The sequence below is a fragment of the Microcaecilia unicolor genome, chromosome 5 (assembly GCF_901765095.1).
Source record: "Microcaecilia unicolor chromosome 5, aMicUni1.1, whole genome shotgun sequence".
NCBI classification, from domain to species: domain Eukaryota; kingdom Metazoa; phylum Chordata; class Amphibia; order Gymnophiona; family Siphonopidae; genus Microcaecilia; species Microcaecilia unicolor.
Genome location: NC_044035.1, coordinates 253324146 through 253337981, shown reverse-complemented (window position 1 = coordinate 253337981; position 13836 = coordinate 253324146). Strand labels below are relative to the sequence as shown.

Sequence of the window (13836 nt, the reverse complement as noted above, 5' to 3'; positions counted from 1 at the left end):
TTAGTCTGATCACTTATAATTACCAGAGCTACTGAGGTTAGATTTTGTAAGTTTGCTATTATTTTGCACAACTTGCTACTGATATCTGATCCTGAGCTGGTGAGTAATAAAGATACCTTTCTTTCTTAGACTGATTTTTCCTTTATTTCTAAGAATAGCATAATAAAATCGCAGCCAGTATAGGGAGAATAGGAGAGAGAGGTGTAATGGGGAGTCGGTGAAAAATAGAAGCACATAAGAAGTTGAGAAAGAAGTGAAACAGGAGGACTAGGGGAACTGAGAAAAGGAGATGAAAAGTTAATAGGTAGGTGAAAATTTAAAGAGAGACTGAGAACTAGAGGCTGACAATCAGGGTGAATTTTGAGTGAATAGAGAAGCGGAAAAAATGAAATTAAGAAAAATACTGAAAAGTAAGGGCCAACAACAGAGAAAGATGGGGGGAGAATGAGAGAAGAAAAGAGAAATGGTAAATGGACAGCAAATCCTGGAAAAAGTTAGGAAAAAAATAGAAAAACAGGAGAGACATTGGGCTCAAAGCAAATGAAAAAAACTACTTGGACAATAAAGGTAAAATCTATTTCATTTTGAATTTATTAAGTGGACTATTTTGGCTTTTTCAAGTATGCATTTATGTCATCTGTATATTTTGTCACTACAAGAGGATATATATTTCAGTTTCTATTTCTCCAATGTTGCTAAACATTTAGTCTTCTTGAGGTTACCAGTTCAGTTTTTACCTTCTTATCTACATTACTGATTTGTGGCTCTTCTTTCACATTTTTTTTTACGATCTGTTTTGCGCGCGAGACAGTGGTATTCTGCAAGCATGTAATTCAGTGGTTCCAAACCTGTCCATGGGAGAATCCCAGCCAGTCAGGTTCATAGGATATCCTCAATGAATATTCATGAGTTAGATTCGCATGCAACTGGGGCAGTACATGCAAATCTAACATGGATATTCATTGCTGAGTTCCGCTAGTTAGTGCTGTTATGGTATGGTAAGGTAAGTTTCTGAGTGGCTTTTTGCAGAGGTCTGTACATAGTGCTTGGCATTGGAGGGACCATGTGCTCACCTTATTGAGGTGACGTCAAAAATAATATAATTTTAGTTTATTATAACACTGGACAGGGTATTGGGACAGGACTCAACAAGTCCCTCAAAATTTAATTTTGGAACCTGGGATTTCTTGCATCTGAAAGTTTTGTTGAGTTGTGCTGCTACAGAAAACAGCATATCTCCTGCTTCCCCACTGCAATTTGGCTCTCTGAAAGCTTGAGATGTGTGATGCAAGATGTTTGGTCCGATCTTGAAGTTTCGTATCTGAATGGGCAAAGGCTGGGGGAGTTTCAGAGAAAGCCTGGGCAAAGGTTGGGGAGTATGAGAAAGACTGGGTGAAGGCTGAGGGAAGGGGGTGGCAAAGAGGTGGGGACTCATGCCATGGTGATATGTAAAACAAAGAGGTACTTACCTCTTTGCTTCAACTGTCAAGTGGGTGATGACATACAGCTGACGCCATGCTTCGCGAAGAGAAACTGCTAGTTTTTGAAGGGGTGATGTGCAGTGGTACTTTAATGGCCAGATTTATTAAATTTTTGTTGGCTACAGGCACAGAATGGGAAAACAGCCTTAGTCAAATCAGTTTCTTAAGGAGTCGCTGCTGATCTCAGAGAGGATTCCTCTCCCTATTCCATTTGAGCTTCACTCTGGATAACATTGGGTGTGGGGTAGAGAAGAAACAAGAGGTTTCAGCTGCCAGCTCCTAAAGTTCTGGGCTGATGCCTAAATTCAATGAAAAATTGTCAAGGCCTATTTTACAGGATCCGATAAGTTGAGATGGTTGTCTTTATAGCAAGCTTGTGCCTGATCAGATTTTTTTTTCATTTGGATTTATTTATTTTTTATTTATTTATTGCATTTGTATCCCACATTTTCCCACAGTATGGCAGGTTCAATGTGACTTACATATTGCTAAAAAGGCATTTACAAAATTTAGATTTAGAACACATCTTTTTCAGAAGCAGTTTAACGTGAGTTATATTCAAGCACATTAGGTATTTCCCTGCCCCCAGTGGGCTACAATAAGTTTGTACCTGAGGCAATGGAGATTAAGTGACTTGCCTACGATCACAAGAACTAACAGTAATATTTGAACTGGGCTTCCCTGGTATACTAGTCTACTCCATTTATGAGATACTATCTCGAGGGATCTTTCAATACAGTTGAATATTTTCCATAGATGTATATGTGGTTTAGTATTGGTAAGTATTTGAAACAACCAAGTTAAAACATGTAAAGTATCACTCAATATGCAGAAATCCATTTTTAGGTGCAAGTGAAGGCATTATTTGTCAATAAGAATAGCCAGCAGCCCTTTCTCAGTCCTTTATCACCTGCAAGAAAAACCTCAGTTACTGGGCTTTCAATTTCACTCTTTCAGATGGGCCATCCATGACATTTCTAGATGTCACACTGTCACTGTCTTCCTCCTCCCCATCCTAATCCAGGATGGAGAATGAATGAGAGGACTGACTAGAGCAAGAGACCAAACAAGAAGATCAGGAATTAGAAGCAAGAAACAGAAAGAGAATGAAGGGATGGGAGGGGCTGTGTGGATATCCTTTATCCCCTTCTTAATCCTGGACCCCCACCCCAATCCAGGATCCATACACACATCCCCACTCTCTAATCCCGCTACATGCATCTATTTATTTGTATTTTAACTTTTGCTTTTTCCGTAGTAGCTCACAGCAAGTTACATTCAGGTACAGTAGATATTTCCTTATCCTCAGAGAGATAATCTAAATTGTATCAAAGGCAATGGAGGAATGAGTGATTTGCCCAAAATCACAAAGAGCCTCAAGTAGGATTTGAACCCTGGTTGTAAGACCATTGCTCTAACTACTAGATTCCCCTTCTCTGCAAAGCTGTCATGATTACTGCAGACTTTTGGGAACTTTATTACAGAATCTACCCCGTGTGCTACCACAGGAACCTGGGGGCTGTACAAGTACTGCTATGGACATTCTTGCAATACACTTACTTATTCAGGTTAGCAACACTGCTGCTACTAACAAATGTGTCACAAGTTAATAAGCCATTAAAACTCTCTAGTAAGATGCGTCCTGCAATTCTTTACTTTAAACTCTGCAGATGGTAACGACGGAGTAAAGAGACTCCTGAGAGTTGATATTCAGGTTTAGTGAAAATGGGTTAAAAGGGAGAGCGGGAAAATTCTGCTGTTAGTTTTGTTCTATACCTCAGACTCTTCTAGTGAAGCATATCATGTAAACATAATTTTAATAACTTGTAGTTAACATTTTCTTTGTTAAAGTAGAGAATAAGGAGATTTATGCAAGTAATCCCCCAACAGGTAATCAGGCTCACTAGAATGATCAGATGCAAAGGAATTCAGTCATAGTGTGAGTTTTGAAATTACTATAATTGTAAATTGATGTTTATTCACAGCTTTCTGCTGGCAAAGACAACACATAATGCATGTTACAATGGCATAAAACAAATTCTTGATTTCTGTTTTCTTGATTTATTATGAGCAATAACTGGCTGTGAAAGAACAAGGCACAAGAGATGCTGCTTTATTGTTGGGATTTATAAAAGGTAGTTGGTCATGCATGTGGAAATGTATTGGGAGAGATGTATTGATGCTATTTCAGATTTTAAGTACAACAGGGAAAATAAGCCAGAACCTTGCTGCTGGATCTAGAAATGAATCAATATAGGTTTTAAAAAAATGTATTATAACATATTTTAAGTATTAGTTTATATTTATGATGTATTTGATCATGCATATTGTATTGCCACAAGCTGAACTGGGTAGTCCTCTGATGGACCAGAAAACCAACTTACTTTTTTTTTTTTTTTTTTTAATTGAAGGAAACCTGAGCCGTGGAGTTCAGCTTGTGAGGACTGGTAATCCTGCTTGTCCTTGGAGAAAACCATCTATTGCAGGTGTTCTGTGAACAACAGGATTTAGGTCCTCACAAGTGAGTGAAGTTATCGGACGAAGCTCAGCATGGGAAAAATTTTCTACTGCTTAGAACTCCTCACTTCCTAATTAACTTACTTAGAAAACACTTGGGGAGGTGGGAGGAAATCTCATGACTTGAAACCTGCTGTCCTCAGAGAACTTCTGCTATAGATAAGTAACTTGGTTTTCTCCAAGTACAAGCAGGATTGCTAGTCCTCACAAGTTGAACTCCATGGCTCAGGTTGCCTTCAATAAAAAGGAGAAAAGGAAGGTATTGACAATGGGCAGACAGCAACAATTTTTGGTAGGAGTAAGCCTTTATCAGTTTTTACTTTTATCTTCTTCAAAAGGCAGCAACCTGGAAATTAAAAAAAAAATGGACCCAAGAGGGACTGGAGATGTATTTTAAACACTTTCCAAACAATAACAAGATGTCTATGCTTCAGGTCTGCAGTTATGGCTTTGACATGAGTTGACATGATTCGCTAAGTTCTGGCCTGCTCAGTGAAGGAGATGTAGTATGCAAGTCAACTATGCTCGGCAACTGTAATATCAAGCTTCTTGGGGTTAAAGAAAAAGCTTGGTGTACACCTTAAGGGCTTTAGTCTACTCTAATAGGTGGCTAAGCATACTTTGCAATCTAAAACGTGTAAATATTACTCACTTGTAACAGATGTTTTCTCTATACAGCAGGATTGACTAGGCACAAAAATGGGTGGTGTCATCTGATGGTGCAGGAACAGAATTGCTCTCCCAGAAATCAGAAATTCAGTTCAGAGTTCTCAGCATGCACTACTCTCCCCATGCACAGCAGTCTCCTCAGCTAAGGCAACTTTCAGGAAGGTGGGAGGGATTACGTTCCTTATCAATCCTGCTGTCCATAGAAAACACCTGCTACTCAACAAAAACTTCAACCAGAAAACTGGTGAATTACTCTATTTCTGATGGGGAGGGAATATTTTTCTCTCCGAGTCTTGCTAAGTATCTTCGCATGGTGATCTTGTTGTATTAGATCTACACCAAATCTCAGTAAAGTGAAGTATGGTAGGAACAAAAAGCGAAGATACTTACCAGTAGCAGGTATTCTCCGAGGACAGCAGGCTTATTTTTCTCACATGTGGGTCGACGTCCGTGTCGGCCCAGGAATCAGCATTTTGCAAGCAAAATATAAAAAAAGTTTTGCCAGAGTCTTCTGGCGCGCGTGCAGAGTGCACTGCGCATGCGCGGACCAATTTCCCACCCGTCGCGTGAGCGCGTTCCCTCAGTTAAATCAAAAAGCATAAAAAGAAGCAAATAACTCCAAAGGGGAGGTGGGGGTGGGATTGTGAGATCAGCATGCTGTCCTCAGAGAATACCTGTTACAGGTAAGTACCTTCGCTTTCTCTGAGGACAAGCAGGCTGCTTGCTCTCACATGTGGAGTATCCCTAGCAACTAGGCTCACTCAAAACAATGAACATTGGTCAATTGGGCTTTGCAACGGCGAGGCCATAACAGAGATTGACCTGAAACCATAAACAACTAAGAGTGCAGCCTGGAACAGAACAAAAATGGGTCTAGGGGGATGGAGTTGGAGGAGTGGAGTGGAGGTTAGTGCAGCGGACTCTGACCCTGGGGAACTGGGATCAAAAAAAACAAACAACTGGGTGGACTGTCTAAAGGGCTTTGTCCGCTCCACATAAAAGGCCAATGCTCTCTTGCAGTCCAAGGTATGCAAACTGCTTTCGCCAGGGCGGGTATGAGGATGGGGAAAGAATGTTGGCAAGACAATTGACTGGTTCAGATGGAACTCTGATACCACCTTTGGCAGGAGAACTACTCTGTTGTGATGAAATTTGATATAAGGTGCATGCACTACCAAGGCCTGAAGCTCACTGACCCTACGAGCTGAAGTAACAGCCACCAAGAAAATGATCTTCCAGGTCAAGTACTTCAGATGGCAGGTATTCAGTGGCTCAAAAGGAGCTTTCATCAGCTGAGTGAGAACGTTGAGATCCCATGACACTGGTGGAGGTTTGACAGGGGGCTATGACAAAAGCAAACCTCTCATGAAGCGAACTACTAAAGGCTGCCCAGAGATAGGCTTACCCTCTACACTAATCGCACTAAGGTGAACTCTTACGGAGTTCGTCTTGAGATAAGACTCTAACAAGTGTAGCAGGTATTCAAGCAGGGTCTGTGTAGGACAAGAAAGAGGATGTAGGGCTTTGCTGTCACACCAACGGCAAACCTCCTCCATTTGAAAGAGTAACACCTCTTCGTGGAATCTTTTCTGGAAGCAAGCAAGACTCGGGAGACACCCTCTGAAAGACCCAAGGAGGCAAATTCTATCCAGGCCGAGAGAGCCAGAGACTGGAGGTTGGGATGTAGACGCGACCTCTCGATCTGAGAGATGAAGGTTGGAAAACACTCCAATCTCCACGGTTTTTTGGACAACTCCTCCAGAAGAGGGTACCAAATCTGATGCGGCCAGAAAGGTGCAATCAGGATCATTGTTCCGCAGTCTTGCTTGAGTTTCAGTAAAGTCTTCCCTACTAGAGGTATGGGAGGATACGCATACAGAAGGCCTGTCCCCCAATGTAGGAGAAAGGCATGTAATGCTAGTCTGTCGTGGGCCTGAAGCCTGGAAAAGAACTGACGGACCTTGTGATTGATCTGAGTGGCAAAAAGATCCACCAAAGATCTTGCGGACTACGCCCATGTACAGTGACCACTCGTGAGGTTGCATTATCCTGGCTCAACCTGTCGGCCAGACTGTTGTTTACGCCTGCCAGATAAGTGGCTTGGAGAAATATGTCGTGATGGCGAGCCCAAAGCCACACATCTGGACGGCTTCCTGACACAGAGGGCGAGATCCGGTACCCCCCCTGTTTGTTGGTATAAAACATGGCAACCTGTCTGTCTGAATTAAGATTACTCGGTTGGACAGCGAATCCCTGAAAGCCTTTAGAGCGTTCCAGATTGCTCAATTCCGGGAGGTTGATCTGCAGACCTTTTCCCTGAAAGGACCAGGCTCCCTGAGTGTGGAGCCCATCTACATGAGCTCCCCACCCCAGGAGAGATGTACCTGTCATCAGCACTTTTCATGGCTGAGGAACTTGGAATGGTTGCCCCAAAGTCAAATTGGATCGAATCGTCCACCACTGAAGAGAATTCTGAAAGTCGGTGGACAGCTGGATTACATCCTCTAGATCCCCCGCATCTTGAAACCACTGGGAAGCTAGGGTCCATTGAGCTGATCTCATATGTAGACGTGCCATGGGCGTTACATGAACTGTGGAGGCCATGTGCCCCAGAAGTCTCAACATCTGACGAGCCGTGACCTGCTGAGATGCTCAAACCATGGACACCAGGGACAGAAGGTTGTCCACCCTTGCCTCAGGGAGATAAGCTCAAGCTGTCTGAGTGTTCAGTAGAGCTCCAATGAATTCCAATTTTTGGACTGGGGTGAGATGGGACTTGGGATAATTTATGACAAACCCCAGTAGCCCCAGCATCTGAAGTCATTCGCATGGACTCCAGAGCACCTTTCCTTTGAGGTGCTCTTCACCAGCCAATCGTCGAGATAAGGAAACACATGCACTTCCAGTCTGCATAGAGACGCTGCGACTACAGCTAGGCATTTTGTAATCACTCTGGGTGCAGATGCCAGGCCAAAAGGCAGTACACGGTACTGAAAGTGGTGTGTTCCTAGCTGAAATCGAAGATACTTCCTGTGAGCTGGAAGTATCGAGATGTGTGTGTAAGCATCCTTTAAGTCCAGAGAGCATAGCCAATCGTTTTCCTGAATCATGGGAAGAAGGGTGCCTAGGGAAACCATCCTGAACTTTTCTCGGATAAGAAATTTGTTCAGGGCCCTTAGGTCTAGGATGGGACGCATCCCCCCTGTTTTCTTTTGCACAAGGAAGTACCTGGAATAGAATTCCAGCCCTTCTTCCCCTGGTGGAACGGGTTCGACCGCACTGGCCTAGGAAACTGGTTGGTAGTAAACAGAATAAGCTCAGAGGAAAGGAAGGTGAGTAGTGGAGTGCCTCAGGGGTCAGTTCTGGAGTCGATTCTGTTTAATATATTTGTGAGAGATATTGCTGAAGGGTTAGAAGGAAAAGGTTGCCTTTTTGTGGATGACACGAAGATAGTCACTAGAGTGGATACCCTGGAAGGCGTAGAAACCACAAGAAGAGATCTCCAAATGCTAGAATTATGGTCCGTGGTCTGGCAGTTAAAACGTAATGCCTCCAGGGTCTGGCATTTAAAATGTAATGCCGAGAAGTGCAGAGTGATGCACCTGGGGTGCAGAAATGCAAAAGAGAGACCATACAGAAGGGGAAAGATTGGTAAGCTCGACTAAGAAGAGAGACATTCGGTGATGGTGTCCGATGATCTGAAGGTGAAGAAACAATGCAACAGACCGGTGGCCATGGCCAGAAGGATGTTAGGTTGAATAGAAAAGGGGTATAACTAGCCAAAAAACATCTCTGAAAAAAAGGAAAAAGGATCTGAAGAAAAGAGGAAGAAGCATAAGCATTGGCAAGTTAGATGCAAAGCACTGATAAAGAAAGCTAAAAGGAAATATGAAGAGAAACTAAAACTCATAGCAATAACTTTTTCAGGTATATCAAAAGCAGAAAGCTTGTGAAGGAATCAGAGAGACAGTATGTATGCTAACAAATACACATGTCTAGAAACCACAGAGGCAACCATTGCATGAGAGCTCTTGTACAAGCTCTGGAGGACCTGTGCCTTTACAGCGCTAAGAGATCTGGGTCCACATTGAGACCATCAGATGTTGCCATCCACTAATGGGGCTTATTTAATTCTCTGTGATAATAGCAAATTACTGTTCCATTCTTTACTTTCACTTCTCCTCTAACCAAGCATCATAACCTTGTCCGTCCACCCAACCATGATATCACCACTTCCATTCTTGCCTCCCTCCATGTCACCTTCCCTTCCCCCTCAGGGCAGCCTCCAAATTAAAGAGGAACTAGTTGAGCAGCACGCCTAACCTGTTGCCACCTCCTCTCTCAGGTTCCCTTTGAAATCAAAATTATGTGGGAGGTGATCAAGAAGAGAACAGAAAATGAGGGATGCTAGGGATGGACAGGGGAGGGAGGAAGAATCAGCCCTGCACGTAGGAGGGTACCGGGGTGAAAGAGATGAAAGAGAGGGGGTATGAGATCATAGATGTTAGGGCTGCTGAGCCCCCACCACTCTTTTGTGTATGAATAAAAGCATATGGGTCAGAGAGGAAGACAGAATACATGTAGAGAATTTTGTGTGTGGTCAAGCAACAGCTGAGAGAGATGTGACTGAGAAAGGAGGGATAGGAGTAAAGAAAAGGGATGGTGACCATGAGGAAGAAATGGAGTGGGTAAGAGGGAAGCTGTCACCTCTTCTACCAATTCACTTTGAAACTGAAACCATATGACAGCTTATACTTTCACAAGACTACTGGAGATGCTCGGAGTTGAATGTTTGGTGTACTAACTCCATAGCCCTGATCATAAAAGTCATGACTATCACATTTATTTCTTATATGTTTACAGCAGGCTAGCTGAGTCTATAGTCTAGTATAACAAGAGAAGTCTACAAAAAGCTATCAGGATGCATAATTTTTTTTCATAAGGATACAGTTTTAATCTCAAGACCATAAACCAACTGTTACATTAAAAGGAAATAATATGAAAGGAAGACACTATTGAAATCAGTAAATGTGTAGGAGAACAATGGCTTGGAAAATACAATCTTATGCACATACATCCTAAAATAAATATAGGATGCTGATTTTATACACTGTTTATAGGATTGAGCTATATATATATATATATATATATATATATATATATATATATATATATATATATATATAAACTATGTGTTTCAAGTCTTGTTCCAAAGACTATGAAGAAAGTAGCTTCACTCACCAGATGTCAGAAACAGATTCGGATATGACAATTTTTCTTCTAGTCTTTAGGTCATAAAGGCTATGAATCAGTGCATAACTGAAATAATGCAAAAAGTGAATATGGCCTTCACTTTTGCTCTAAAGGGCTTATATATATTAACATACTATACAAAGCTGAAGAGTAACGTACAATATGCTTTCATTATTGTAATACAATTGGTATCTCAATATGACTTGGAAAAAGATTTGAAACAGCACATACCTATACTGGAGGTATAATCTGTGGCTCCAAAGATCAACTCTGGTGCCCTGTAGTACCGAGAGCAAATATAAGAAACATTGGGCTCTCCTCGAATCAGCTGCTTTGCACTATGATGAAATTAAGAAAAACAGAAAGTCGTCACCAAGGTCAAGCATATGACAGTTATCTTTAAGCATTGTTTACAGGTAAATAGTAATGTTTTATGTAGTATCTACTTGCTGAGAGTTGAGCAGTGGCATAGCTATAGGTGGGCCTGGGCTCAGGTGAACACAAAATTGATGCTTCCTTAGTGTGGCTGATGGAGGATCACCAAACCCAAACAGCTAAAGACTTCTTCCCTGCCACAGTACTTGCAACCTGGAGCTGCCACTGCCTTTCCCCATGCATGCTCCATCTGCTGGCAGTGATAGCAGCTCAGGGCCACGGACGCTGGCTGCCCAAGTTCCAAGTGTTCTGGCCTTGGCGAGGTCTTCGACTGATGGGGTTTCAGATCCCTACCAATTCAGTTTTCTGCTTTAAGTTTTGGGGGTGTTGGGGGAGGAGGTGGAGATGAAAATTTTGGGTCCACCCACACGTTGGACTCAGGCTCACCCTAAAATAGCCATCTGGCTACACCACCGGTAAACCTAATATCACAGGTTCATGGCACAACAACCAATTCCAGTGTTTGTCTATCATATATTAGCTTCTGATGGAGAAAATTAAAAATAATATTGCATTTACTATATGTACACTAAGGAACAGAGAAACAGCAAATTGTGCAATTTAGGGAAAATCAGAACTGGAGACATGAAAACCAATTTAACAAAATTAAACAGGTTTGAGGGCTGCTAAAGTCAGTCAAAATCCATATTACAGGGTCACTAATTATATATCGGTTTCAACAAAGTAACTCAACAAGTACAGGAAACTAGGATCATGAACTGTCCTGTTCTAGCCAATTGACCAATTTGTATCTTTGGTCAAGTAGAGATATACTGTACTCCAGGGATTGATTCATCTTTCTGTCTATTCCCAAACCTAGATCCCTACATTGCTGAAGTGTGCCTTCTCATTGGCTTGCTAAAAATTTGAAATTTGGAGTATGATCAGAATTTATTCTTAACTCTGTTAAAAGACTGATTCTCTACTGAAAACATTCCAAGAAGCCAAGTCTGAAAAGCGTGTTTCCTTTTGCTGACTAGATATACCAGTAGTTATACATACAAGTGCCTTCAAGGCACAGGCACTTACTTCATGGAACAACCTCATTTAAGCAGTGACAAAGGGACAGAAAGGCATGTGAATCAGCAGAACAGTAAGCAAGTCATTCTCCTCCATAATAAATTTTCTGACTATATATGCCAACATTCTATGTAGACAATTAGAAATCTTTTCCTTCCCTCTAATATTCTACCATCTTTGATCCTCAAAACAGCTGTCTTACTGAGTTCCAGTTGAACAGTTTTATTCATCCTTCTCCTAACTAAAAGGCATAACAATTTTTCCATGGACAGGTGAACTTCATTTTTGTACTCTAGGACATATATCTGCATGCATCATCCTTGAAAAAAGGATGTCAAAAGAAACTAAACCAATGAAAAAACAAATTGGAAGACAGATTAATGAATTAGAAAATACGGGGAACTGTTTTCATAAGACGTTTAAGACTTCAAGAATTAAATCAACACTTCAAAGTAGCCAACCAGTAAGTTTTTGCATGTCACATTTATATAGTATCACAAATAATTGGAATATAACACCTTTATATTTTAAAAAAAGTATTTTTCCCCATAGTTATAGAATTTGTGCATAAATTCTCTACTTTGCTAAGTCATGTTAAGTGGCTGATGTGCCATCTTATGGTTTTTGATAGGGGCCTAGCAGCAATACTCTGAGTGCTTGTCAGCAGTATCAAGAACTTCTAAATATTTTCAAAAGCATCTCTACACAGCAGATTTACAGTTTTGAAATTATACCCCATTGATAGTTTCTTTTAAAATACTCCTCTTTTTATGCTCGCTCTCTCTCAATTCAAGATTGGCCAAGATTGGGGACAGTGACACACTAAAATGACACAATGTCACATTAACAGTAGCAGCAAATTCCTTTCATATGACCTCTTCAACTAGGTTCAACTGTCAAAGAGCAGGAATCCTGCAATAAAGCCCAAACCTTTTGATCAAGATCTTACAACAGGTGGTAGTCAATCCAAGATACTTGATATGGCTGTAGCATTCTTCCTCTCTACTAGTGGTTACAATGCTTGGGATCAGAATGTCTACCACCAGAACATTCAGTGTGCAGCATGATGTGAGAGTTTAAGCTCATTTACTATTTCTGAATGTTCTTTACAAGACAGCTAGGTTGTCTAAAGTTTGGCCAACCTCCTCCTCTTAAATAAAATCATCCAGCATTTCAACTCCCTTTACTTACTGTGTTAAGGTAATGTGGTAGGATCATAATGTAGCGGCTTATTTGATTTTATTTATTTAGAATACACTCAAGTTTTCCTCAATTGATAATCCCCCACCACCCTCACTCTTAGATAGCAGTAACACCATCCCATGCAATACAGGATCTGTCATTGGTCATGGCCTAGAAAGAAGTATCCTCTGGGATTAACCCATATGCTCTCTTGTACCAGCAAGAATCACATCATCAGTGGATTGCCTTCCCTCTAGTCCCCATAATGCTGTACTCTACTGCTGAGTCTCCTGTCTGGAGCCAATTGTGATTAAAGTGGGTAGTAACAGAAGCAGATTTAAAGTGGGGAAAAACGTAGAAGCTCAGCACTAGGCTCATAAAACTTAGGCAAATGAATTTAAAAGCAAAAAACTTAAGTTTCTAAATTAAGATCAATTTTCAGCTGAAAACTTATGCTCATAAGTTTGTCTGAAAATAGGGCACAAATTTAAGAACATAACTTAGGAGTCTAAATTTAGGAGTTCAGTTTTTGTTTTTTTCAAGTCCTGGGCCCTTAATTTTTAAGGCTATCAATTTATCTCATGATCAAAAGAGCTGCCTACATCAATCATTTCTCCACTTATCCTAATGCTCTTATATTTACACATCTCGAGAACATCCTTGAGACATACATATATACTCTTAGAATTACCGTTTGACCAATTTGTGGAAAATGGTGGACTTTTTTTAAAAAGATGCTTTAAAAAAAGATATTAGCCCTTCAAAACACTGAAGACAGATGCCTTCACTCAACCTTTACACATGGAAGAAAGCCGAGTCACATGCGCTCATGGCCAGAACAGTTCTTTTTTTTGTTTGTTTTCTTCCATGCAACAGAGTATCTATTTCCTGGCAGCAGGACGAATATAAGAGGCGCTATAAAGACTAACTGACAAAATGAAGACACTTTCATAACATGAAAAACAAGTAACACACTCATAAGATCTGTTTAATCGGCGGTTCAATTAATTACTGGAAAAAAGAAACGTGACACCTATTCTTACTGAGCTACGCTGGCTTCCGATCACAGTACGGATCTCCTAAGTTCCTGTGTGTGGTTTATAAAGTTTTTTTTATATGGGTGTAGCTATCTTAAAAGAAAAGCACTTATTTATATGCATTTAAAATGAACAAGCATTATACACATGCATGAGGAATAAAACTATGAGCAAGGAAAAACAAATAAAAAATTTTTTTTCAATAAAATCTCTCTACTCACAAAAGAACAATAACCCCCAGA

The 13836-nt window shown here is 40.9% G+C and overlaps 1 protein-coding gene across 1 annotated transcript in view; it reads right to left on the bottom strand.

Moving 5' to 3' along the window:
* Window positions 1-13836, bottom strand: part of GSK3B (glycogen synthase kinase 3 beta) — a 362942-nt gene that overhangs the window by 65069 nt on the left and 284037 nt on the right. The window contains 1 exon segment of the mRNA XM_030203995.1: window positions 10152-10258. Within this exon segment, the coding sequence (XP_030059855.1) occupies window positions 10152-10258 (107 nt within the window).